The following is a 25,195-nucleotide window of genomic DNA, read 5'->3' on the forward strand; positions in this document are numbered from 1 at the left end:
AAAACGGTCACACGCAGACAGCAGAAGTAGAGGAGAAAGTTAGGTGACAGGAGCGGCCAATGGCAGACTTATACCCTCGGTCTCCATCCAGTGAGTCAGACTAAATATCATCTAAAAACAGGAGGCTCAGTTCTCTGCCATATTATCAAAAATCATGTGAATACAGGCAGTTGCATGCTTGTCTTTTGTTGTAATTTCAGGATAAAATAACTAGATTATAATTACTGTTTTAATGTTAATTTATTGTTCTTTTAAGCCAATAAGTTAAGCAGGTAGAACGCACTCAACGCACTGACTGATTTGGTTCGATAAAATGTTATTTTTTCAAGGTTTTTTTTTTTGCAAATATAATTTCAGACTTCAAATTTGAAGATTATTGGTACAAACATACTAATTACAGAAGCTGCAGAACATGGCACGCCAGTGTGCAGGTATTTTAATTTGATAAAACTCCTTTCTGTGTACCCAGAGGAGACTATTTATTAAAAACAAAGAATAAAAAACATTTACCATAAAGTGTTTGCGTGTGGTGATGGTGGAGTGGTCATGGTGCACATTGTGAGTGTATCAGTGCTCAGGTGAATGACTCTACAGCATTATTTTTAGATTGTGACAGTACAAACAACTGCAACAAACCAGCACTGATTCTGCCTGTCATGAAGTGAGCTACTGCTGTATATACTGCAGCTGCAACACCCAGCCTCAGGGGCTTTGCGGTAGCTGGAAACAGCCTTCACCTTTTTATTGTGATGTTGTGACTTTGAGTTTCTCTCTTTTTAATCAAACCGTTTTCGCTTTCCTTCCACCGACCTTCATACTCCTCCATATATAGTGGGAGAATTTGGAGGCAGAAATTGGGTAATTAAAAGTGTGTACATCATTGGTAAGGCAGGAGCATGGCTGTATATTATCACCACAGGCTGATTCAGCTCCGCGTGATAGTAAACTCGGATTACTATAATCGCACCACATCATTGTCAGGCAAAGCACACAAATAAAGCTAAAGGATCCGCGCTTTCAAGTTTTCTGCTTCCATCTGTCAGCAAGTATTTAGGAAATCAAATACCATTGCCCCATCCCAGCCTTCAAGCCTGACATGGAAAACAACAACTGACAAATGGTGCAGAGTGATCTCTGATGATGTAGTGCATTTCCTTCTCTTACCTTGAGAGAACGGGGAGGAGGACGGCCTGTGAAGTGCCGCTCTGATGCTTGGCTGCTCATGTTCACAAGGTGTGTTGCTGTGAATAAAGTGAGACAAAGAGATTAAGAGGATGGGAGGTTGGGTCTCGCATGCAGCCGGGCTAGCCCGCCGGAATACAGAGCACGAGGATTAGTTCTCCTCCTCGTCTAGACAGCTGGAGCTGAAAAGAGGTGAAAACAGCCACGTGTTTGACATCAAAGAACAGAAAACCAGCGCTGGTTGTATTGTCTTAAACATGTGCTGCTATGTAGCTGGTGTGTACTCGCAACAGCACCTTCTAAAAACAACAGAATGTTACAGTAGTTTCGATTCTATTGTTCTACTCTCACACTACAAACTGAATCTGTACATTCACATAAAACTCCCTGAACCGTGAGATTCCCTGCTATTCCTCAGGACAAATCCCCACGACCTCGCCATAAAATGATACGCTCGAGCTTCTCCTCTCCCTGCGGTCTCCTGTGAGGCGTGCTGGTGCTCCAGTCATTACTACAGGCCCGTGTCCTTGCTCAGATCTCAGAGGCCAGGCATGCAGTTGCGGTGTTGAGACTGCAGACTGAGTAGGGGTGAGCGAGGCATGTCCTGTGAGCCTCCAACCACATCATGAGCAAGCAGGGATTCTGACTGCTGATGCATGAAGTAGAAGAAGGCACACTTCATAAATCCTGCCCGCAGCGCCACTGCACATGGTCAGGGTTGGGAAGCCTGAGGAAACAAAGACCCTGCTGTCCGTACACAATGTATTCAGCTGCACGCCGTAGTGGACATACACCTGTATTATAGCCTGCTGTCTTCGGGCAGCGCGGGTATTACGCTGCTCCATCTCGCATTCGTAAACAAGTACTGAATTATTTAAACTGATATCTGAAATTCATGGTCTATATTTGCGTGTCACCTTGTATTGCTGCTGTCCACGAATACGCAATTACAGTATATTCTCTCTAGAGTTCTGCCAGCAAAGTGTGTCCAACCTCTTGGACTCAACACTTAGTAATCCCAGAGTTCCATTATGCTCCAGTCATCCATCAATCTCTCAGTAATTTAAAGCCGTGAAGGCATGAATGTCCACCTCTACACTGCCCGCAAGAACAACACAGGGACGGGGAAGAAAGCGAGCTCGCCCAGCGTTCGCACAAACACATCTGCAGACGGCAAACGAAATCCGACGCTCCCTCAAATAAATCACAAGTGATTGTGCTTTGTAATGAAGGCAGCAGAGCATATTGTGCAAATGCTCTGCTTTTTAATGACTTAATTAGAGAACCTCGCTCAAACTGGAGCAGAAAATTTCAACATGGAGATGAGCAGAAGAGCCCTGCCAGGAAACAGCACCGCGACTCAAGATCCTGTTAATTGCTGCAGCAGCCGACAGATGTGCCTCACGTTTCTGCCCATTTCCTGCTTTATTAAAATTAGTTGGACCCCAAAGAATGCCAAATGTTGTCTGACTAAACTAAATGATTTACGGCCACTAAGCGGCGTCGTGTCATTCTAATTTCCGACGTGCTCGCAAAGGATGCTGTCAGTAGCTTTAGGCAGCTGAGCTTCTTTAATCATTAACCACAACCATCATCAGCTACAGATTTGTCTTGACAAATCGAATGGAAGCTTCGGAAGCTCTATAGATTTGTGTAGTTTAGCCTCAAAGTGCACAATCAGTATGACTATTTTCACACTAACTGATTCCCCCGTCTCCTCAGAAAATTTAAACTTTCCAGGCAGAAAGTCAAAGAACCAGTCAAAGGGAGGAGAGCTCGATGTGCAGCCCGAATGCTGTGTCCCTCGGAAGCATTAATCACCCAACTCATTAAGGCAATCTGCACAAGCACCCACAGCTCATAAAGCCTGGAATAGACCACAGCGACTGTTTTACCTCCTGAAGCATCAGCTTATTTACCTTAATGCAGCCGACCCACCCATAGAGCCGTTTCACAAGACACAGTGCCACGACTTCTAAAATCCATCATCCGCATCTGTAGTCTGAGTTTCTTATAACAAAATCCTTCTCACATGCTCGCGAGAGACAGTTGCAGAAGGTCACGTAATGAACCGTAACCTTTAACAGTTTGATTTAAATGTTAAATCCCCCCAATGACAAACACTTTTCTTTATGTATCTGTGAACAATAAAAAGAAAATTTGATTTCTTCAATAGCAGTGCCAATGAGAAATTGAATTGAAATCACAAACGAGGGAAAATGCAGCTAAGAAATAGATTTTTTTTTTTCCTTTTCTGAAAAGAAAAACTATTAGAATAAATAAAAAATGAGCAATATAACTGTCAAGCATGATCCTGATTCTGTTGCCAAACCGAGTGAGGATTGCTGGAGGCAAACTGTAGATAGCTTAAATGTTTATCATCTAAAATAAGTAAAAGAGAAGGGAAAAATAAAAATAAAAAATGCCTCCACTTCATCATCCAGGCGCAGTGGGTGTGTGTTTTTTTTTAGTGAAACCATATTTAATGGTCATGTCGAGGCTTTGAAAAGATTTTCTGCTTAGAAGGACAGCCTCAAGTTCACCCAAAGCTGCATTAAATGGAGCACTCCAGGTGGGAAAGAAATAAATTTCAACTGAATAACATAAAGTCTTGCTGTTAATTAATAAATGTTTTGGTAGAAGCTCTTTGTTGGAAGTCAGTGTGAGCAAACACACTGTAGCGTCACCAGTAAAGGTGAAGAGGTTCAATTCAAACAGACCCTTTTGTTGAAAATCAGTGAATGAGGAAAAAAATAATCTAAAAATTCTGGCGCCATTCGCCGAGCGTGGATTGGTGAGGACTCGAGACTTTTGCGCACTTTAATCTGACGGCCCACTCGGTTACGTGAGCCGGCTAAGTTACCATGGTGATAGTGAAAAAGCGAGTCACTGCAGCGAGACCACAAACCCGAGCCGAGGTTAAGCCCAAAGTTGGTGTGCTAACCGCTAATCCTGCCTCATGGGACGTAACCCAGAAACAGAGGTGACACACAAAAAAAAAAAAAAAAACCCAGAGAGCAACAGCAGCCGCTTCGGTGAAAGAGTGACGAAGACGGCTGAGGGAGGGAACACGAGGGTTTAAGCCGTATCAGTGACAAGAGGTGAAGATAATCCTCTAACAAGCTCAGGAAGCAACAAAGGCCGGAGATGTGTCATTGCAACGAAAACTGACCAGAACAAAGGTGCAAACAAAAGCTGATTTTCCACAATACAACCAAATCACTGCATATTTTTAGACATTTGAATATTTAAATTGACTGTGTAACATTTCACTTACATGTACAACATCGTCAGTGTAGTGTGCAATATTTCCCTTTTTTTAGGAGCAATGATTAATTTTCATGTGTCGTCACTTATTATCTCACTAGAATTACTTTTACTGTTAGCCTCATTTAGGCTTATTTTATTTCAGTTATGTTACATCTTGATTCTTTTCTACGCTGCATTTTTTGTGTCATTTTGCAGTTTTTGAGCAAAATCTAGCACAAGAATTTCCTTTAAGATTACTACTTTTATCTTATCTTATCTAAACAGTTACGTGTTTAACAGAAATGTTAATTTGCTATTAGCCTGACGGTTAGATGAGATATGAAATCTGGATACAACCAGCAGCCATTTAGTTTAGCTTAGCATAAAGAATGGAGGCAGGAAAAAAAAACTGCTTTTTCCATTCAGATGTTAAAAAAATACACCTACCAGCACCTCTTCAGCTCACAAAAGCTGTTTTCTTGTTTGTATAATCCACACACTACCTGAAGTGTAAAAATGACAAGTTGTGGTTTCATGCGAGTTATGTGTGCACCGACTTCCTGGAGTCCCCCGCTGGTTGCCTGGCAACCTCACAGTCTCTAACTGGTCCTTTAATGGACACAAAAAGAGCTCATGTGGTTTCTGAGGATGACTGGCCCACTTGCAGCCCACCTTGGCATTATTAGCGGCCCACATGGGCACAGTTTTATGGCTCCCAACGCCAGCTCATCACTCACCCATGAGAGGCCCCTCGTGGGAGTGTTGGCCAGGATGCTATCCAAGAGGGACAGAAAATTAGTTCTGGCGTGCAAATTAAATGTTAAGGCATCATTTCTGTGTAGCAACTTTCACAACAAAAAAACTTCAAATACATAGCCTAGTTCTGCAGCTTTAAGGTGCCATTTAAACTCAATTGCACGACAGAGGGTTTGCAGGAGCTGAAGCACCAAACCAACGCTGGAAAGTGAAGCGAGAGTGCTGCAGGTTGTGCAGAGGGTGAGGATGGGGGTGAGGATGGGGGTGAGGGTGTGTGTGGGGGGGGAGTGTCCAAACTTTATAATACAGTCACTCTCCCCCCAAACCCCTGCGCAATTTTCACGGAGGCTGGGTTTCATCAGGTTTTGTATTTCAGACCTATTGATTATCTGCAGTGAGGGGGCACTGTGACAAAACCTCAGCAGGAGTTCTCCATCTGCAATGAACCATGTGCCAAACACACACCAACACACACACACACACACACACACACACACACTTGCTCTCCTGTGTTATTGGCTCCCAGGTTATGAAACAGAGATATAGGGATATGCTCGGTAATAAAAGCAGTAAAGGCTGCAGCTGATATTGGTTCTTTTATGAGATTACCCAATCTGCTGCGAATCAACACCAAGCACTTTCATCTGTAACACACATTTGCCTGATTGTCCTTTTCTTTTTTTTTTTTTTTTTGCATGTTTCATTTGAAGGTTGCAGTGGATCGATTAGCCTTTAGTGACTGTGGTTCCCCCTCTTTTCTAATCGATTCTTATCTCTATGACCTTTGAGTCTCGCGTGGGCACACCACAGCGGAGACAAAAACAAAGATGGAGAACATCGCAACACCTCACTGGACACGCAGCAGAATTAAGCTGAATATTTTATGCGCTTAATTATTAACTACGAGCCGCCAGGATGTTGCATGAAGATGACTTTACCTCGTGGTTTGCTTTTGCTTTGGAGTCCGACGCTGAATATTTCCGCGGAACGTGATTTCCATCTAGCGGTTGAGAGAAAAACAGTGACCGTCGCTGTCGTAAAAATACCAACACGCGGCAGCAACATTTTACGGCAAAGTGTAGTTTAAACAAATCGGCATGGCTTCCTCGTTGGTTTGCAGCGAAACACAGAGCAGGTAAGCGGCATTTAAATGTTAATTAAGTGAAATTAACCCAGTAAAGCATGTCTGGTGTGTTCAGCTGTCGTGTTTGAACGACAGTCTCTCATTTCCGATAATATCCTGCTTTTATTTCACCTCTTTTAAGCTAGCAGACGTGCTGTTTAAAGTCATATTTTGGATGTTTGACGTTAATTTCAGGGTGAGCTCAGTGCTGAACAGAGACGTAAAGCAGTATGGAAAGAAGTACATGTTTGACTGTAATGAGGAGACTTGCTGGAACTCGGACCAGGTAAAAATACATGTTTCATTCTACTTATTGTACATAGCATATGCTAATTGTCACAGTACTGTAATTACTGTACACAAAAACACATGCCTTATATTGGCAAGATATGAAATAAACTACACTAATTCAGTAAACCTCACCAAACAATAGTTATGTTTCTCAATCAGTTTGATCACTAACTACAATTTTAACAGCATGCAAAATGGTTTCTTTCATTTCTACCTTAGAGAAAAGGTTAATAATGTATTTTTCATTGTTCTGAAAATAATTAAATGTAGCCAATTGTGTACAAAAAAATTTGAGCTGTCCAACTGGTGGCAAATTCTTAACCATGAAGTTAACTCACATCATAGTCAGGAGTGGCTTTAAAGGACAATAATCAGATATGTGGCCAATACACAGACAATCCTCTGACCACCAATGCCTCCTTAAAGTGCAGCTTTATACAGATAACATGATGCCAAAGATGACAATAGAAAAATGAGAATGGGCTGCCGGCCCAGTGGATGCTGGCATGTAGGTTAGGGCTGTAGCCAGGCACACCAGTGTCCACTACTTGACTATTTGTTGTCAGAGAAAACAGACAGTGTGGTAGTAAAACAGACGTCTGCCACATGATGCCCTGGATGCATATGTCTGACAATATGAGCTCATCCCCCAAAATACCGACTTCGCCATTTCCTTTAGGAAGCGTGGAAAACATTCCACAGGCCAGCATCAACAACCTCAGTAACTTTTTGTATAACAGATGTATGACTGGTGGCTGACTTGTGATTTCTGGTCTGTGACTTCACTTTTCAATATGGAAATTATAATTTCCAGTGTAGTGACGTAGTTTATGACATCCATTCTTATTAAAGATGCCACGTGTTAGAGTAACAAGTTATGATTCTCCTGTGTTATAAAACATGGACAACATACAGCTATTTTGGGTCAAAATCATCCTTTCTGTTGCTGAAATTTTCCATAAAACCTGATGTTGCATAAGTTTACACAATTACTTTTTTTCTGTGCAGTATTTCTGTCCTGTTCCTCGCTCATTTCGCTGCACATATGTGAAGCCTGCATGGCAAACAACTCAATATCTTGTGTTTTAAGTTTTAAAAAGCTCAGAGTATCCAGATAAAGCAGAGTACATTATGTTATTTTAGACTTCTCTTGTAGATTAGTCATGGAATACGTGAAGTGTGCAGGTTCTCTTTTTGTAGGAAGCAGCAAAAGAAGTTGTAGCATAGTGTGTTTCAGTTGATTAGCCTTACTTTACATTGCATTTCCTGCAGTGTGCATGGACAATAGTCACTATTGTGATTGCACACACTGATGTCACTGCTGAACTGATATATTATGCAGTCCTACTTGAGGCTGAATAATGCAGCATTCTTAAGCTTCACTGTCCAATAACAACAAGATATGACACAAAAATCAAACTACACTTATTCAGTCAGTAAACTTCTGCAGTTAATAGTTATATTTCTGAATCTGTTTGCTCATGAGACACGATTTGTTTCAGTATTTCGCAGTTTCACTTTTGTTTATTGTGAAAAACGAACATACATCAACAGCACATTTTTTAAAAAGTGCATTAGTTAGTGTGCATACCGACTTGTTTGCGATGTTTTCCCCAGTTTTCCAGAATGCACGAACTATGTTTAAAACCTACTTGAAGCAAAAGGCTTCAACTAACAATTATGGTCATTATTAGTTCATCTGCTAATCTTCTGTTGTTGTCAGTAAAACAGTAGAAAACAAAAAAGTGCATCACAATTTCCTAGAGCTTAAATTTATGTTGGTAAATGTGTTTTTTTAACTTGACAAAGAGTTTGAAATACCAAAATATTCAATTTACTCTAATATAAGACAAACAAGACAAGTAAAAGTAGAAAAATCTCAAATTTCAGACCTAAAATATCCTTTTTTTCCCCCATAAGATGACAGTTGGCATTAAGTTCCTTCCATTAAATCAAAAAACTAATTCTTGCAGCTCTGCTTACAGTTCCTGTGTTAAATGGAATAAAGAGATACACAAATGTTCTCCACACATGCCTGGATGTTGTACTGCACGCATCATGGTGAGCTGCCATCATCACTATCGTATCTTTGGCAGGGTGAATGTCAGTGGGTGTCCCTGGAGTTCCCCAAATCTGTCAAAGTGTCAGAGCTGAAGGTCCAATTCCAGGGAGGCTTCTCAGCGAAAACATGTAGACTAGAAGGTAAAACCCGGATATTATATCACATATGGCTTTTTTAATGTAATTACCCACTTCTTTGTCATTTTAATGCTTACTTTTGCAGGTTTGTGTGCGTTATTTTTTACTTGTGCTTTCTGCAGGTTGTCCAAAAGATGGAGACTTTGCAGTTCTCAGTCATTTTTACCCAGAGGACGACAACTCTCTTCAGATATCCTTTATTCTCACTCTGCAGCATTTGCACGAGGACATTTGATCAATCAGTGGGGGAGTTATGGTGAAATTAGACCTATCCTATGTTGGAATTTTCTTAATTTAATGGCAAATGGGGGAGCAAATTTTGAAAAAATAGCCCTGATATTTAAAAAAGCACATCATTTATTTACCTGTAGCTGTCAAGGTAGCTAGAAATGTTGAATTTAACTGCAATAATACATAAGTTATAGTTTACCCACATTGACGTCTGCTGTAAATAATCTGAGTCCAACAAAGCTGCTATATCACCATGTATGTGAATGAGAGATGGTGTTATGCTGGGCACGTTAGTGTTAAACAGCAGCGCTGCACAAAGGATGTTGAACTACTGGCAGTTGGTTTGCGGTCGTTTTACCTGCCGAGGGAGTTTTCACACGTCCTGGCGATTGCAGTTTACATCCCCCCCTTAGCTGATGCTGCTGCAGCCATTGAACTCATCCATAGTTCAGTGTCCCAGCTGTAAACATCACACCCTCAGTCTCTGATCGTCATCTCAGGAGAGTTTAATCTCTCTCTACCACTCTCCCCACATTCAGCCAGTATGTGGACTGCCCAGCCATAAGCGGTGGGGCCTTGGACCTGCTGTGTGTGGACACAGAGATGCATATTACTTAATTATTGTTATTTTCTTGTACTTTCTACATTTTTGGATGCTCCTGTGGCGTGTAAACTTCCCCCAATGGAGGATCAATAAAGTATTTTATTCTATTCTGTTCTATATCAGGCTAAAATTGCTATTCGGTGATGATTTTTCTACAAATAATAACAAATGCAATTTTGTTTTAATATGGTTTATCATCAGTCTATGAGTCCAAACTGGGGATATTACAGCAGCTCAAGCAGCACCTGTCACACAAGGAACACAGCGCGTTTCCTGTTTCTGTACTAGATGGTTCATAATAAGCATCAGACAATATTTTCCTGGACATCCTTTTCATTATTACCACGCTTATCTTGTTCTTAACTCCACACCCACAGCTTTCCCATACAGGAGGCCCCTGCAGTGGACAAAGTAAAAATAATGTTTGAGAATAGTGCCGACTTTTTTGGGAGAATTATTGTTTATTCCCTCGATGTCCTGGGGGAAAGAGCCTCTTGACCATTTTTTTTAATCCCCTCATGAGAGAGGAAATGACCCCTGAGTAAAGTACAGGATGCAGGGTGGTGCGGTGGCACTCGGGAAGCATGTCATCTATACTGCCACCTCGTGAACTGATGTGAATGTGGCCTTTTTTGGTATGAACGCATTCAGGGATCCGTCGGGCGATCTCGCTCTTCATTACTCAAACACATACAGGGCGCGTTGCAAGTTTTGACTGCAGATTTAATCGGTTGGCTGCGATCATAAGAGCACTTGTATTCTGCTCGCTACACCTTTATTGTGCCTTTGAGTTAAAGCGCCATTCCAGTATAAAAATAAATTTTTATTAAAACATGTTTACTGCCATTTCTTGCTGCTGCACAACTGTCACATTTAGTCCTTGTTCATACAAAGTTGCTGTTTTTTTGTTTTTTTTTACATTGTAATGCTTACAAAGTAATGCATTCAACTGGAATAAACAGTTTGGAAATCAACAAACACCGTTTACTGTGTGAATGTTTCTACATATGTATTGATCTGCTGCAGTGACGCACATCCTTGTCCTCTCACCATCCATCATAACTGATTGGAGATCAGCTATGTCACTGTCCTCTCTATTTGTTTATTTTAACTTGTGTCATGTCGGTGGTTTGTAGAGTTTCAGGATATGGTCCTCCAACACTTTCTGAACTGGGAAACAAAAAGAAACTTCATGTAGCAAAAGCAGTTTTTACAAAAAAAAATAAAAAATGTCAGATAAAAGAACACAAAACATACTTTTTTTGTGTCCAAGTGCAACAGCTAAAGCCATCGGACTGTACCCAGAGTCAGACTCAATGGTCATATCTGCTCCTTTGGCTGAAAAAGAGCATAGCAATAGGAATTATTAAAGCATTTATACAGAGTTAACCAGGATTTATAATGACTTACAGACATTGAATGTACCTAGTAGTGCCTCGACACATTTGATATGGTTCCCTCGTACGGCATAAAGAAGCGGTGTTCCACCATTCTGAGAATAAAATATAGTGTTCGTTAAAACCACATTAGAAAAATAACTTTGTAGTTATACTGTTAGATACAGGGTTATTCCATCTTAAATCATCAGGGGCCTTCTGAATCGACCATCTCTGATTTGTTTGAACATTTAAAATGGTAATTGAGTCTTTTGGCTCATTTTTCATACATAAAAATTTGAGGCTATGTTTGAATAACAACATCCCAGAAACTTTAAAAGATAAAAGCCTGAAATGTTCACTGCCAATCATTTCATTGATTCAAAATCTGCAATATTGGACAAGTAGATCAAACAATCTCTGATTATGGCTGATTTGAAATCTGAAAACAAAATAGAAGCCGTCGTGGAGGGTCCATCTTTAAGCACACATTACCATAAACAGGGATGAAGCGGGAAGCTAGTAATATTTTCTGAACCATATGTGGTTTCATGTCACAACAATACAAATCAAAACATATCAATGAAATACTTTTTGTGGTACAACTTGATGTACCCTCTCAACCAGTTATGAAAGTTACACCATTCTTTCATTTTGTGATAAGTGTTTAATGTTAAAGTACCTGATATGTTTTGTGTTATTGTGACATTCAGCTACATATTGTTCAGAAAATATCACAAGTTGACGTCTGCATTTTTTTTTGTTAACATGTCCTCAAAGAAGCCATAATTAGAGAATATCTGATCTACTTGTCCAATATCGGGGCTGCAAGGTGGCGCAGTTGGTAGCACTGTTGTCTCGCAGCAAGAAGGTTGCCGGTTTGCGTCCGGGATGCCAATCGGCGACCTTTCTGCGTATAGTTTGCATGTTCTCCCCATGCAGCGTGGGTTCTCTCTGGGTTCTCTGGCTTCCTCCCACACAGTCCAAAAACATGTTGCGGTTAATTGGTGATTCTAAATTGTCCGTAGGTGTGAATGTGAGTGTGCTTGGTTGTCTGTCTCTACGTGTAGCCCTGTGATAGACTGGTGACCTGTCCCCTGCCTTCACCCTAAGTCAGCCCCCCATGACCCTAGTGAGGATTAAGCGGTGTATAGATAATGGATGGATGTCCAATATTGCAGATTTTGAATCAATGACATGATCAAAAATAATAAAAAATTCTGGCTTTTATCTTTAATAAGTCCTAAGATACAGTTGTTCAAATGGCCTCAAATTTCAATGTGCAGAAAACATGCTAAAAGATTAAACGATTTAAAAACGATATCTTCACAAGTATTTGATATATCGTTTAACGTTTTTATAAATATCTATGTTTTATGCTATAAAAAAATTCTGACAAATCAGAAATGGTGGAGCAGAAATTGTTCTACGAGTCTAAAGATCTGAGATGGAATGACCCCATAATTTTTTTTTTAACAAATCATACAGATTTATGATGGCAAGTCATAAAGGCATGTTCATACCCAGTCGTAGGTGTTAATGTCCACTCCATGTCTGAGAAGAGACTCAACAATGTCCACGTAACCTCCAGAGCTGGCCAGCGTCAGGGCACTCTCCCGCTCCCTCGCAATGGTTTTGGGGTCTGCGCCCTAACACATAAATTCCATTAATCATCAGTGATGTAGTGCATTTTGTCTTAAAGACATGTCTTATTTCTAACCTTTTCTAAGAGAAAGTCCACCACTGCTTTCTCTCCAAACGCTGCTGCCCACATGAGAGGCGTGAAGCCCCGTTCGTCCTGTCTGCTGAGCAGCGAACTGTCTGCAAGATACAACAGGTTACAGTCCACCAGTGGGTTTAATCCTTGTGATGTACTGCTTGGTTGTGCTTTCTCACCTTTGCTCAGGTGTGCGGCCACTTGTGAAACCTCGCCTTGGGCTGCCAGCTGGTGTATAGACAGAGCTGATGAGGGTAGAGAAAAAGTTTCATATGGTTACGACAGTGAAAACGCAAGACCAACGTCAGAGCATCTTGGCCTTTAACTTACAGTCTAATGTTGCTGGACGCACTGTAACCTCATTCCCACGCTGCTTGTTGGTCAGAGTGGTGGAGTGTTTGAACAAATCATCCTCATCCACATCCAAGTTCTCTGGAGCCCAACGCACATGTGAAGCAAGATATTTGCTGTTTAACTGGGAAACATCATGTGACTTCCAGGTGTTGCACACAAATAGATATGAAAGTGTTCACAGATAGGAAACGGGATTAAATACCTGTCGACTTGTCCTGTCTCGATTCGGAGGGACATGCATTAGCGCTGGACGGCGGAACATGTTGGCCATCTGCAACCTCATCATCACCTCTGGCCTCCATGATCACTGCAAGAAAAACAAAATATGAACTACTGAACAGTGCGATTCTTCTATGAGGAAAGAAAGTTAGTTTACAAAGCAAACTGCATTTTCCACTCACCACATCCAGCCTCACGGTCTAAAATTGCGCTAACTTCCTCTTGGAAAAACTGAAACTAAATTATTTCAGATCGCACACTGGACCTCGCTGGTCTTCGTAGAGCTGAGCAACGCCATTACTCGTCGCCCACTTGATTAGCTACTAAGCAAAACAATTATTTTTAACAAGGAAAATGAAAACACGTTTGAATCAGTAACGTATCCCCGCATCTGGCACTCTTTGAAGGAAGAACTGTTGTTTCTAAATCGATATTTCTGTCCGGACGATTATCGTGTGGCACACGACAACAATAATACGGAAGAAGCAGGAATCAGGTGACACTGCTGGCTGCATTAGGTTATTAGTTTCTGACGGTGGGGTAAAAAACATAATGGAGGACCAGGAGATGCAACTGAAAGTCAGACGAGGTAAAAAAAAATGAGCAGACTAAATAAGTGTACTTACCTCATCTTTACCTCGCAACGCTGCGGCTGCGCTAGCCTAGCCGCTAAGCTAATGCTAGCTTAGTTATATTGCGACATGTCCGCGTATCGTGTTGTTTTGGTGTTTTCATCCGTTTTTTATTTTTTTTCTAACACGGCTCATGCATCTTCTACATTTCTCTGTGCTTCTTTAATTCTGCAGTGACTGACAAATTCACGGAGAGCATGTACGTCCTGGCTAACGAGCCGTCGGTGGCTCTCTACAGACTGCAGGAACACGTCAGGAGGTCGCTGCCTGAACTGGTGCAGCACAAGGTGCTCACACTGTCACACTGCTGCAGAGAAACACCTACATGCAGCACATCTACAGCAGTAAAGGGGAATTAACCTTTAAATAAATCTCCTTATGCTATTCCAATAACCTCAGATAGAGAATTTTAACAAGAAACAAACAGATATAATGACAGTATCAGATAACAGGTTGTTGGATTCACCTGTTTACATCTCAGGGCTGATACTGATTTATATTATTAGTAATGATGGAGACCGATATTTGGAACAGTCTACATTTGCAGTAAAAATGAAGATTTTTGTGTTAAAATTTAGTATAACACAAACCCACCACAAAACTTAATTGAAATTCTTTTGTTTATGTCTATATGTGTAGTGTTCTGAACACACTACAGCAGGGGTGTCCGATCCTGGTCCTCGAGGGCCACAATCCTGTATGTTTTAGATGTTTCCCTCTTCCAACACACCTGATCCAAATGATCAGCTCATCATCAAGCTCTGCAGAAGCCTGATAACGATCCTGATCATTTGAATCAGTCGTGTTGGAAGAGGGAAACATCTAAAACATCCAAGATTGTGGCCCTCGAGGACCAGGATTGGACACCCCTCCACTACAGGCAAAACATTAAATCAGTCGTGAACAAGGGAATGTGTTTGTAAAAGTGGGGATATTTATAGAAAAAAAAATGCATGTATAGCAAAGTCAAAATCCTATTCCTTCCATGACAGGCTGATCATACATCACTAATACTCTTATTGCAAATGAGAGCCTGAGAGAGCTTGGTGTGTCAAATCACAAGTCACTGCATTTGAAATTGTCATACTGCCTATTAAATAACTGCAAAAAATGTAATTCCCTCCCTATGTCCTAGGTTTAGCACCACCATGACATTTTTGATTGATTTAAGAAAAGGCAAACAAGCCAAATAGTTTTTTTTTCCTTATAGCAGAATGATAATGCGATTCTGTGCAAGACTAAAGCCAAAGGAGTGCCTTTTTAAAGTAATTCTGTAAAACTGCTAAATATTGGATCCACTATTCAGCTAGGTCAATAATCTCTCAACCCCTATTGATCTATAGGAGTATTTCAACTGACAGTGTTGTGAATCCCGTAAAATAGTGGGCGGTTCATATGGACTCTAATTGTGAACATGGTAAACAACTCGTACGTCTATTGAGCTGCGTTTCACTGTGTCACTGCTTAAAGCTGAGGTAGAATAATAGTTAAAAATACCACGTACTCTGCTTTATACAGCATTTCTCTTATTTTCTCCTGTTACAACTTTTATAACTTATTTCTTATCTCAAGCGCCTTTCTTGTTGTTGCCGTGGTCATCAACTTTCATATCAACAAAGATTCTCTGATGCTAAATAAGGGATAAAATTGTGTCATTTTGTTTGTCTGCTGTTTAAGACTTTAATATATTTTTTTCTGGACAGACACTTGACATTGTAAACTGTTGTGGATCGACTCATTATGTGCCTGATTGATCACTGGTTCCAAAATGTAGCATTTTTACCATGATCAATATAAGTACTTGTTTAAGCAATTCTAAAAATGCGCTTCTTTGGCTCTGATGCAGCCACCTCTCAATCTGTTGTTACTCTGTGGTCTTGGAAAATTGTCCCAATGACAACACTATATGACTGTTTATACATCTAGTTAAAACCTGTTATCATTACTAAAAAAAAAAAAACAATTGTAAAAATTTCTCAAGAAAGGCATTCTAATGATGTTTGTGTTAAAATTTTCACAGAGCTTTACATTTTTAATGTAATTGTGTATCTGTTCTAAATACCAGTTTCCTTGATTATGAATAATCAGTATCAATCTAAACCCTTATAAAACATAAAGGTCAATCTCTATAAACTGTCTTCTGTAATTAAACACAATTCACATGTACCATAATGTAAATAAACTCTTTCTCTTGAATTGTTTACGGTTTTGTTTCCTGTCTTTTCTCACACAGACAGACATGCAGAGCTGGGAGGAACAAAGTCAAGGAGCCATCTACACTGTGGAGTATGCATGCAGGTGAGATGTTGCCAACTTCAACACCTTTTTGTATGAGAAGAACCCTCACTTGCCTACAACTCTGACTGTTAACACTGATCTGCTGTTGTTTTTTGTTTTTTTTGCAGTGCTGTGAAGAGCATGACAAACAGCAGCTTGTATTTCAAAAACATCGACAGCCTTCTCCGTCAAGCCATCAGCATGAAGGAACAGATCAGTAGCTCTCAAGGACGCAGGTAGGAGGCAGCAACGGCTACGTTCACCGAGTCACAGTGCTGGTCAAAGTGTAGGGGTGGAAATATTGTTTAAGACTGTACTGACATATTCATAGATTGCCATTGAGCATTGTTGCTAGAAACTTTTATCTTCACTTTAATGGCATTATTTTGCAAACTCATGAGATAGGAGCTTTGCTGTTGGTGGTAGTTGTTAACTCCATTTTCAAATTTGGAAACATGCAAATGCCTTTTATATGTAAAATATTTGGAAGCTTAGTTATGTATGACAGCAGCAGATACTCCTACAAAACACCCACCTATTCTCGACATATTGTTGTGATCTCTCTAGTGTCAGTTTCAGGGACAGCATTTCTTGCTTTACCAAAAGCTTATGTTAGTATCTATGTCTTTGATCATTTTCACTCGTTTACTCATTTGTCATTCAAACTTGGATCACAGTTAGATCTGGAGGCCTCTTTTACAATAAAGTAAGAAAATTAACCAAAGATGCAGGCACACGAATACAAAAATTGCATATGAATGACGATAAAAATGTTTTTAAAAGTTGGCAGAGTTCCAGATTAGAGGTGCACAGGCCTGTACCTGTATTGTAATCCAGTCATTTCAGCATGTTTGGTAAGGCAGCAATAAATGTGGATGTGGGGCAGGCATCAGTGGAAGTGGTTTTCATAGTTTTTTTTTCAAAAGCAATAATAGTCATGAACGTAATTTTTTGTCAGCATTCAATGTCAATACTTTAAAAAGCCAGAGAACTAGAACCTGCCTCCACAGAAGTGTGAAAAATGCACTTTTACTTGTTGCTTGAAATTCCTATTTTTGCATTCTGTCTTTGGTCCACATCATGCCTTTGCTCATGTGTAACCTTTATTTTTATTTGTCTTATATACTCCTTCACCTCAAATAATGTTTTGGCTTTCTTTTCAGTTTATGCCACTTTAATCAGTAACTGCAAAATAATATGTCAGTTGAGCTTTTTTCTAGTTAATGGAAACTTCATGTTTTCTGTTACTCTTGCATGTGCTGTTTTTTTTTGTTTGTTTCCAATTGTAACCTGCATGCAGCTTACATGATGTGACTCCCTCTCCCAGCCCCCATGTCTCTGCTCCACATGCTCCATCCACTTCCTCATGATCTCTGGTCAAAGGTGTTGCAGGTTAGTAGCTTCTTCAGACCAATACATAGAAAGACTTCCTTGAAATGAGTCGACTGTGTATTTAAATATCATTTTAAGATAACAAGCTTTTGTGAATATTGTTTTAATATCTTCATTTTTACCTCAAATTATATTTTCTAGAATAAATTTATTTAAGATTTTTGTGAAATCATTTTGAACCGCACATAATGAAACACATCTGCATGCTGTGCACATATATACAGCAGAATAAAGTATTTACATTATTACAATGAAAGCTATAAATTTGCCCAGTTGATACTTGGGTGACATTGGTGTGTTTATAGTGAGATTTAAATCAAGTTCATTCATACAAAACACTACAAATTATACAATATATTTTCCACCAAGTTAAAAAATGCTCATATATGATCTGAAATAAGAAGGTAAAAGGGGAAAACTAAGTTGTGTTTTCCAGTCAGTTCCATGTTGTCTGCAATCAGTCAGGATAAACACACTGAGTGGAAAATGTACAAACTGACAGCTCTACATCTGCGCTCGGGTTTCACTTGTTCGCATCCACATGGAGTACTTGAAGGAGATCAGTCTTCTGTAGCCACTGTTGTGTTTAACCAGGAGCTCAGCTTGCTTTGTGTCACACAAGAGTGGAGTCTTTTGCAGAAATCCCCGACTTGCGTGCAAGGACACTCCTCATCTCATTGTTGACCCCGTTCCAGGGTTTAACTTGGGCCTGCAGTAAACCAGATTCAGTAGACAGGGTCCTGTGCATTCGAGGACAGCTGCCGCCACTGCTGTAGCCATCTTTATCACTGGCGTGTCCCTGCGAACCTCCTGCAGGGGAGTACTGCTGTTGGTGGTACAGTTCTCGCTGTCTCGGGCTGCCACACTGAGAGAAGGAGATCTGGTGCTGGAGGTGAGACTGGCTGCGGTGCATCCGCGGTTTGTCCACACCGATCTTCAGCTCGCAGGGCCGAGAGAGCGGCGTGCTGCTGCTCCCGTGGTCGTTCTGATAGAGGGTGTCGAGGCGGTCGCTGTGGTAGTGCTTGGCTGTTTGGGAAGCTCTGACCAGGGAGTGTATCACGGCCACCAACAGGATCAGGATCCCAGAGGAGAGTACACAAGCACTGGCAATACCCGTCTCCATCTCAAATATGAGGAGCATGAAGATGGACATAGCTGCCAAGATAGAGAAGAGAGTGGTAGTGAAATAGAGAATTTATACATATTGAAGCTGCAGATAAAACAACCAGGAGCTTTAGTGGAAAACAGCTGGACTAAAGAAGCTCCTTAGCTAAAAGAGAAGTGTAGGTGCTATCTCCTGAAGCCCCGAGAATTACCATGACTTAGATGACTGAGAATCTACCCAAACATGTTGGTAACAGGCTAAGTAAATGCAAACAAAACACACTTTAAAGGTTGCTGTTAGTTTCTAAATTGTCTTGTCTATGTCTGCAGGAAAAGGACCGTGGATTCAGGCATGCTGAAGGACGGGGGAGAGAAGCACAGCTCTGGGATGTGACGTGACTTCCTGAGTTGGCGGCGTCACCTCTACAGTCTCTCGCTCTGCTACCTATTGATTGCGGTTGAAGTGGGGTCATAAGAGCGACACCTCCTCATCACAATGGAGTGACTGCCTCCACTGACCCCCCAGTACAAGCCACTCAGTGGAACAGAGCACACCAGCGCTGCCAGGTTCAGCATTAAAAACACTTAAGTCATGGCTGCTCAAAGAATGCATTGTTCTCTCAGACTCGCTGGACGGATCAGCGAGAAAGCAGCAGCGCTGTTTTGCCTCCGCTGTTGAAAACCCACTGCACCCGCCAATGTTTTGGACACTAGTTTTCAAGCTTTTGTGAGTTTGTTGTTAAAGGTTAATGTGCAAAAAAGTGGCCTGCATGCCAGATTGGGTAACACATGCTTAATCAGAAAGTGCAGACTCTTAAAAAAATAAAAATAAAAACTTTTTTTCTTTTTCAGTCTTTTGTTCGTACCTGCCAAGTAGACAGAAACCCCCAGACAGAAGAGTCCAATGGCCACATGTCGCACTGCTCTGCTGTCCAAAAGGAACCAGTCTGCTCTGTTGAAAGAAACCTCACAAGATTAAAGTCATGACTCGGACAAATTTACACTTGAATGTTGCTGCTTATTTTTGTGTTTGTGCATGAACTAAGAGCGCTGGATGCAACGTAAATTTTGTTCTTGCTTTTGCAATTCAACTACTTCTCTTCTGAGTTTGCACCGTTCAACTAACTTAAAACGCTTGATTATTGGTTCCTTGGATAATTGTAGGAATTTGGTGACACTCATTACTATTCACATTTCCTTGGAATGTCCCCTCCGTCAGCAGGGAGGTCCTGGGGCATGCTGTCGGATTTGTATACCGACGTGGGAAAGGGCCAGCTAGGGGCCGTGCACTGGGTGCATAATGAGAGGAAGGCCATTGTTTAGATAGGATTCATAAGGTTCGAGGGGTGGGGGTGGACCAACAACATTGCAGTGCGGGCCTCTGCACTCTGACACATAAGGCAGCCCCCTTTTATGCTTCTGAAACTACATTTTTGTTTTTCATGAAACCAAACAGATAAATTTAATAACCAGGATAAGTCTGCGGTTTACAGAGGTAACAAAAGAAGATTGTGTGGGCACGAGGCGAAACGCATACTAAACAGATTAAAGGTTGTTTCCCACTTTTAGCCACAGTGTTGCTCACCAAGTGTGTGACTAGAAAATAGGATCCCACTGAGCTATAACCTAATAAGTAATACTACCTTACTTAAAATGTGTTTTTGAAAGCACTGATTGAAATCTGGGGTATTATTTGAAGTTACAATTTGCGGTAGTGTTTTGTTTTGCCTTTTATTGAGAGAACGTTCATGTGAGTTGCATATGCACCATCGACTAACTACACCTCAGTTGCTGCCTCAAAGTTTAGAATAAAGTTGCATCTATCTGACAGTAACAGCTGTACAGGATTTAATTTCCTAGTGCACTTAGAGAGCAGTTAAACAGGGAATTATATGATTTTTACCAAATAGTACAAAGTGTGGCTGCAATTGGCGCTTACAGAATATTGGAAATGTACTAGTTTGATGTTTATTAAAGGCAGAGAACAGTAATTTAAAGGCAACTGGTAAAATCAAACCAAGTGAGGCTGCAGCATTGAGTTAGGAGATGTATGATTGATTAACTTTGCAGCTATGAGAGGAAGATTATGGGTGGTGGTTGTTTTTTTTCCATCTCTGCACCAGTGTTGTTTCTCTGGTGCGTTAATGTTATTAACTATCCAGAACTACCTGCAGCAAAAGTGCAGTTGAGCTGAGTGCATCTGCAGGTGTTTTCTAACAGGTGGCTGCGTGCTGGGGGTCCACATACCTCTCGGTGTCCTGCTCTCCTCTGCAGACCTCGGTGGAAAAGTAGCTGTGGAGCAAACACACCACCACGGAGCTCAGGTTGAGGGTGAGCGACAGCGCGGAGAGCACCGTGGACACGGGCAGCAGCACGGCCCACACATGAGCGGGGACGAGCGCGGAGGTGGACGGCGGAGACTCCTTCACCGCCGTCTGCTGGGACTGCAGCTGGAAAATCAAAATCACCGACAGAACCGACATGATGGCGGATAAAATCCCCAGTAAAGACAAGACGATCAGAGAGCGCTGGCTGTACTTGTGCGTCATGTTTATCCAACAACGTTTCCCCGGAGGAAAGAGAAAGTTTTTTTTTTTTTACGATCCTAAAGTCCCAAAAGGTGCACAAGCGGCATCGCAGTGCGTTAAAAAAAAAAAAAAAAGCGTCTCCCTGTCCTTTCGGGATGAATGGTTTCCTCCTCAGTGCTGGAGCTCCGTCTGAGCATGTGATGGGCTTTAAATCCCGGGATTAAAAAGTTCGCAACAACAATGGACTTTTTCTCCTGGATCGTCGGAAACAATGCCCCCGACGTGCTGGTGGGAGAGGCAGACACACAAACACAGCACACACAGCACATTAAACATATGTCCTCTCGCATTACTAGCTCATTACAACGAACACTTTATTATATGTAAAGTGTGCAGTAAAATATTTTTAAGCACTACAGTGTAACTTAGTGGTTCTTTGTGCTTGAGATACGGTACCTGTATTTGTCTGCTATGAATGACACACACTTGGACTACATCATCACAGATTATGTAAATTAATGTCAAATACAAAGAGGTATGTTGTACTCCAGTATAGCTGTAACACTACTTGAGTTTGGATGTAACAATTAAATTAATATGCTAAAAAAAAAAAAAAAAGATCCACACTAATAAATGTATGGAAGCACGTTAATAAATAATAAAGACGGAACCATGAACTGGGAAGACTGCAATAATAATAAAATAAATACAAAGTATAAGTTAAATACAATAAAAAAAAATAAATACAATAAAAAAAACTATATATAACTTAAAATAAAGAACAATAAAGTAAAACCGGATGTGTGTTTTGTCAGAACCCTCCTCGTGCCAAGCGGCCATTAAAAAGCTAACGTTATTAGCATTTAGCTTCAAAGCTAGCACTAATGCAACACTTCAACTTAAACTAGAGAAAATACTACAACTTCAGATTATGTAAGTGAAACAATTACATCTACAACACAATGGACACTATGCAAAAATATTTGTGGTGAAAATTTTTACTTTCTTACCTGGAAAAATCAGGTTTTTTTGGTAGTTTTCAAGTGAGAGGCCTGAGACTTTACTGGTGAGCTCAAGTGTGCATAGACTGTATTGATAGCATCCCTGACTGCTCAAACTGAGAGTGTTACAACCGTCCCCGGTCTCACTTACTCCTGAAGAATGAAAAGAAGCTGTATGAAGTGGCTTTACTAATATTTAAACAGCATGAAAAACATTTTATTAGCGACAGGGACTTTAAAGAAGTATGTTTGAGGTAAGATGCCACTGCGACAGTCAAATTGAGCCTGCCTAGTTGAGTCACCTCTTGTTCCAAGAAAATGTCACCGAACATTTTTGAAGAAGTCTCCATTAAACTCTCCTAGTACAGAGAAGGAGCACATGGAGTAAGAGGTGAGCACATTTTAGTTCACAAAACTGTTTTTTGCTGTTATGGTTTTATGAGTTTTGTGTCTGAACAAACAATTTTACAAAGTGCATCAGTAAGCTACAATCTGAAGCTAAACTGTTAGCATGAAGTTAGCGCAACACTGCCTGGATGATGCACGTTTGTTAAAATGGTGGCAGTGGGGTTAACTGAGCCAAAAGGCCAGGGTTAAGTTAAGCCATTGGCTCCATCTGGATGGAAGGGCAATATTCACCTTCAAGGAGAAGGATGAGGGAATCATCCGTAGAAAGAAGGTGATCAAGAAACTACCAACATATCAAAAACCCAAGGGAGGCGCCAGAAGGGAGTTTATATTCCCCTGCAGTGTGGGTCAGTGGCATGGTGAATAGTTAGGAGAATTACAGTGGATTTGGACAAAATATTAATCTTTCAAATATGCCTGACATGTTCTGTATTGAACCCAGTTCTGTGAGAACTGCAGTCAATTTTATTCTTGACTAACTTGATTTTGTTATGAAAATGTGAAGTACGTGGGCCTTGTTGAAGAAAAAAGGTCTTTGGAGTTGTAAACGTCAGTGATGTTGAAGCGGATTTTGTTCTAAAAATGTGACATCCTGAGGCCTTAGTGAAGACAAGTGTCCTTTAAAGTTGTAACCTTTATATAGGTTGAATAGTAGCACAGTTTTGTAAATATGACTATTTAAAAAAAAATAAATTTGTTGATTTTGAACATGATTTTGTTCAGAAATTTGTCATCTATGGACCTTGTTGAAGGAAATTGGTCTTTAAAGTTGTATATTTTATCTTTAAATACAACTTTTAGTATTGAATTTGTCTTCTTTTGATATAGCATTGTATGAGGTAATACAAATTTAAATTTTACTTGAACACAATCAGTGGCACAATTTACCCCAAGTTGAGCCAAGACAACACTTTTTTTGGAAAGCAATATTTTAAAAACTATTCATTTTAGATCCAAACCAATTATTTTCAGGGATGCCCCATATCCCAAAGTATGTACATGTTTTATTTTTAGAGGTTACTGTCATGCCCCTACTGTAAAGACACCTCAAGTAAAAACTGGCTCATCTCACCCCCTCTCCCCGACAGTTTTTATTTATTGTCAAAATGAGAGGCATGTGGAGGGTTGTAATTTAATTTGAACAGAAAAATCACAAACTTTTTCTGTAATAAGTAAAAAAGGAAGAGTAGGACTTTCAATTATTTTCAAAACTGTGGCCCTGCTAATGATAGATTTCTGATCACTTATGTATACCACAATCTAGTACAACAACATGCTTACCAGCAGTAAAACAAACGTATTATAACGTGTCTAAAAGGCCACCTACCTGGCTCTCTGTTAGGATAATAATGTTACCCTACATTAGCTAGCTGTAGCACTAGCTAGCTAGCTTGAAATGTTAGCTATGGTGGGCTAAATATAATTTTTGGTTGGACACAATTTTCATGTCACAAATGTAAATATCAATAATGATCAAGTAAAGTTCTATCTTCTGTTCTACAGGCCCCTCAATTGTAACTAAATACACTAATACAGTAAAACAATAGCTAAAAAGCAATAATAAAAAAAAAAAGTTACCTGTTTACAAGGCTAACTAGCTGACTTTATGTTGAGCTGATAATGTTATGCTACATTAGCTTGATGTAGCACGAGCCAGCTAGCTTGAAATGTTAGCTACAGAAGAAACATCCCTGTTGATTTGATATTACTTTTCTGACACAAATTGAACTCATAATAATAAAGTTAGAACTTTTGTCCAGCAGGCCTCTTATTTGCAAATTCTGTACTCTGTTGTCTAACACAGTTGCATTACAGCCGACCTGCTGTAAACCAAATGTTCTAAAATCTGTCTAAAAGGCTCACTAGCTGACTTAATGTTAATCTAATAACATTATGCTAGGTTCACTTACTGTCGCACTAGTTAGCTTGAAATGTTGACTACTGTGGAATACATTATTTTTATATCATGAATTCAAATATAAATGACATTTTTTTGTCCTGTGGGCTCCTCAATTGTAAATTAATTTTGGGGAAAAAATCCAACTATTTGTTTTAAAATAAAGACAGCATATACTAAAAATTATTTATGCGTGTTATCTTAACATTTATGTTGCAGTTAAAAGAAGAGCAACATGACATTTGGTGAGTATAGTTAATGTTATGCTTAATTTACAAGTTTGTATTACTCAAAGTGAATCCCTTTTCAGGAACAACAAAACTGTATTCTGTTTTTAGTCACTTACCTTCTACATTTTTCACTTGTGTACAATTGTTTCTTTGTGTACACAACAAACAATATTCAATATATATACTGTTAAAAAGAGAAAGAAAAAAGAACAGTATTCTTAAGGGGAGGAACCTCTTCTCAGTTTACTGTATATGCAGAACAGGTCTGATCATAACAAGCGTGTGTCTTCCTTAAGATTAGCCTACTTCTTCTGTTGTAATGTACACCGGTATCCTCATCAAGTGATTAAAGGATTACTGTACAGGCACATTGACTGTCTGCTGTGTAAGATAAAACTGCTAAAATGAGATGCACTATATAAACA

General features: G+C 40.2%; 4 protein-coding genes across 7 annotated transcripts; 2 read left to right on the top strand and 2 right to left on the bottom strand.

Annotated features, from left to right (window-relative positions):
- The first annotated feature begins 6,247 nt into the window (after positions 1 to 6,247).
- On the top strand, positions 6,248 to 10,609 carry nr2c2ap (nuclear receptor 2C2-associated protein). Its single transcript, XM_008300248.1, has 5 exons — positions 6,248 to 6,322; positions 6,506 to 6,596; positions 8,698 to 8,803; positions 8,923 to 8,990; positions 10,011 to 10,609. The coding sequence occupies exons 1-5, from the start codon at positions 6,285 to 6,287 to the stop codon at positions 10,131 to 10,133; spliced, it is 426 nt and encodes a 141-aa protein (XP_008298470.1). The 5' UTR covers positions 6,248 to 6,284; the 3' UTR covers positions 10,134 to 10,609.
- rfxank (regulatory factor X-associated ankyrin-containing protein) lies at positions 10,438 to 14,035 on the bottom strand. Of its 2 annotated transcripts, none has more exons than XM_008300237.1 (9): positions 13,928 to 14,035; positions 13,285 to 13,389; positions 13,059 to 13,160; positions 12,908 to 12,973; positions 12,732 to 12,832; positions 12,535 to 12,660; positions 11,061 to 11,127; positions 10,893 to 10,973; positions 10,438 to 10,805 (listed from the first exon to the last, which is right to left on the bottom strand). In XM_008300237.1, the coding sequence occupies exons 2-9, from the start codon at positions 13,382 to 13,384 to the stop codon at positions 10,753 to 10,755; spliced, it is 696 nt and encodes a 231-aa protein (XP_008298459.1). In that variant the 5' UTR covers positions 13,385 to 13,389; positions 13,928 to 14,035; the 3' UTR covers positions 10,438 to 10,752. The 2 variants fall into 2 exon arrangements, with proteins under 2 accessions (XP_008298459.1, XP_008298450.1); XM_008300228.1 differs by lacking the exon at positions 13,928 to 14,035 and adding an exon at positions 13,484 to 13,590.
- borcs8 (BLOC-1 related complex subunit 8) lies at positions 13,764 to 19,427 on the top strand. Of its 3 annotated transcripts, none has more exons than XM_008300202.1 (6): positions 13,764 to 13,890; positions 14,108 to 14,220; positions 16,167 to 16,231; positions 16,339 to 16,446; positions 17,511 to 17,602; positions 19,037 to 19,427. In XM_008300202.1, exons 1-5 carry the CDS (start codon positions 13,854 to 13,856, stop codon positions 17,578 to 17,580), a joined length of 393 nt encoding a protein of 130 aa, XP_008298424.1. In that variant the 5' UTR covers positions 13,764 to 13,853; the 3' UTR covers positions 17,581 to 17,602; positions 19,037 to 19,427. The 3 variants fall into 3 exon arrangements, with proteins under 3 accessions (XP_008298424.1, XP_008298438.1, XP_008298431.1); XM_008300216.1 differs by having other exon boundaries at positions 17,538 to 17,602; XM_008300209.1 differs by lacking the exon at positions 17,511 to 17,602.
- On the bottom strand, positions 17,690 to 21,862 carry tmem221 (transmembrane protein 221). The gene is made up of 3 exons (XM_008300191.1): positions 20,954 to 21,862; positions 19,573 to 19,658; positions 17,690 to 18,757 (listed from the first exon to the last, which is right to left on the bottom strand). The coding sequence occupies exons 1-3, from the start codon at positions 21,253 to 21,255 to the stop codon at positions 18,216 to 18,218; spliced, it is 930 nt and encodes a 309-aa protein (XP_008298413.1). The 5' UTR covers positions 21,256 to 21,862; the 3' UTR covers positions 17,690 to 18,215.
- Between the last annotated feature and the right edge of the window lie 3,333 nt (positions 21,863 to 25,195).

The sequence above is a fragment of the Stegastes partitus genome, unplaced genomic scaffold, assembly GCF_000690725.1.
Source record: "Stegastes partitus isolate 25-593 unplaced genomic scaffold, Stegastes_partitus-1.0.2 Scaffold33, whole genome shotgun sequence".
Lineage (NCBI taxonomy): Eukaryota > Metazoa > Chordata > Actinopteri > Pomacentridae > Stegastes > Stegastes partitus.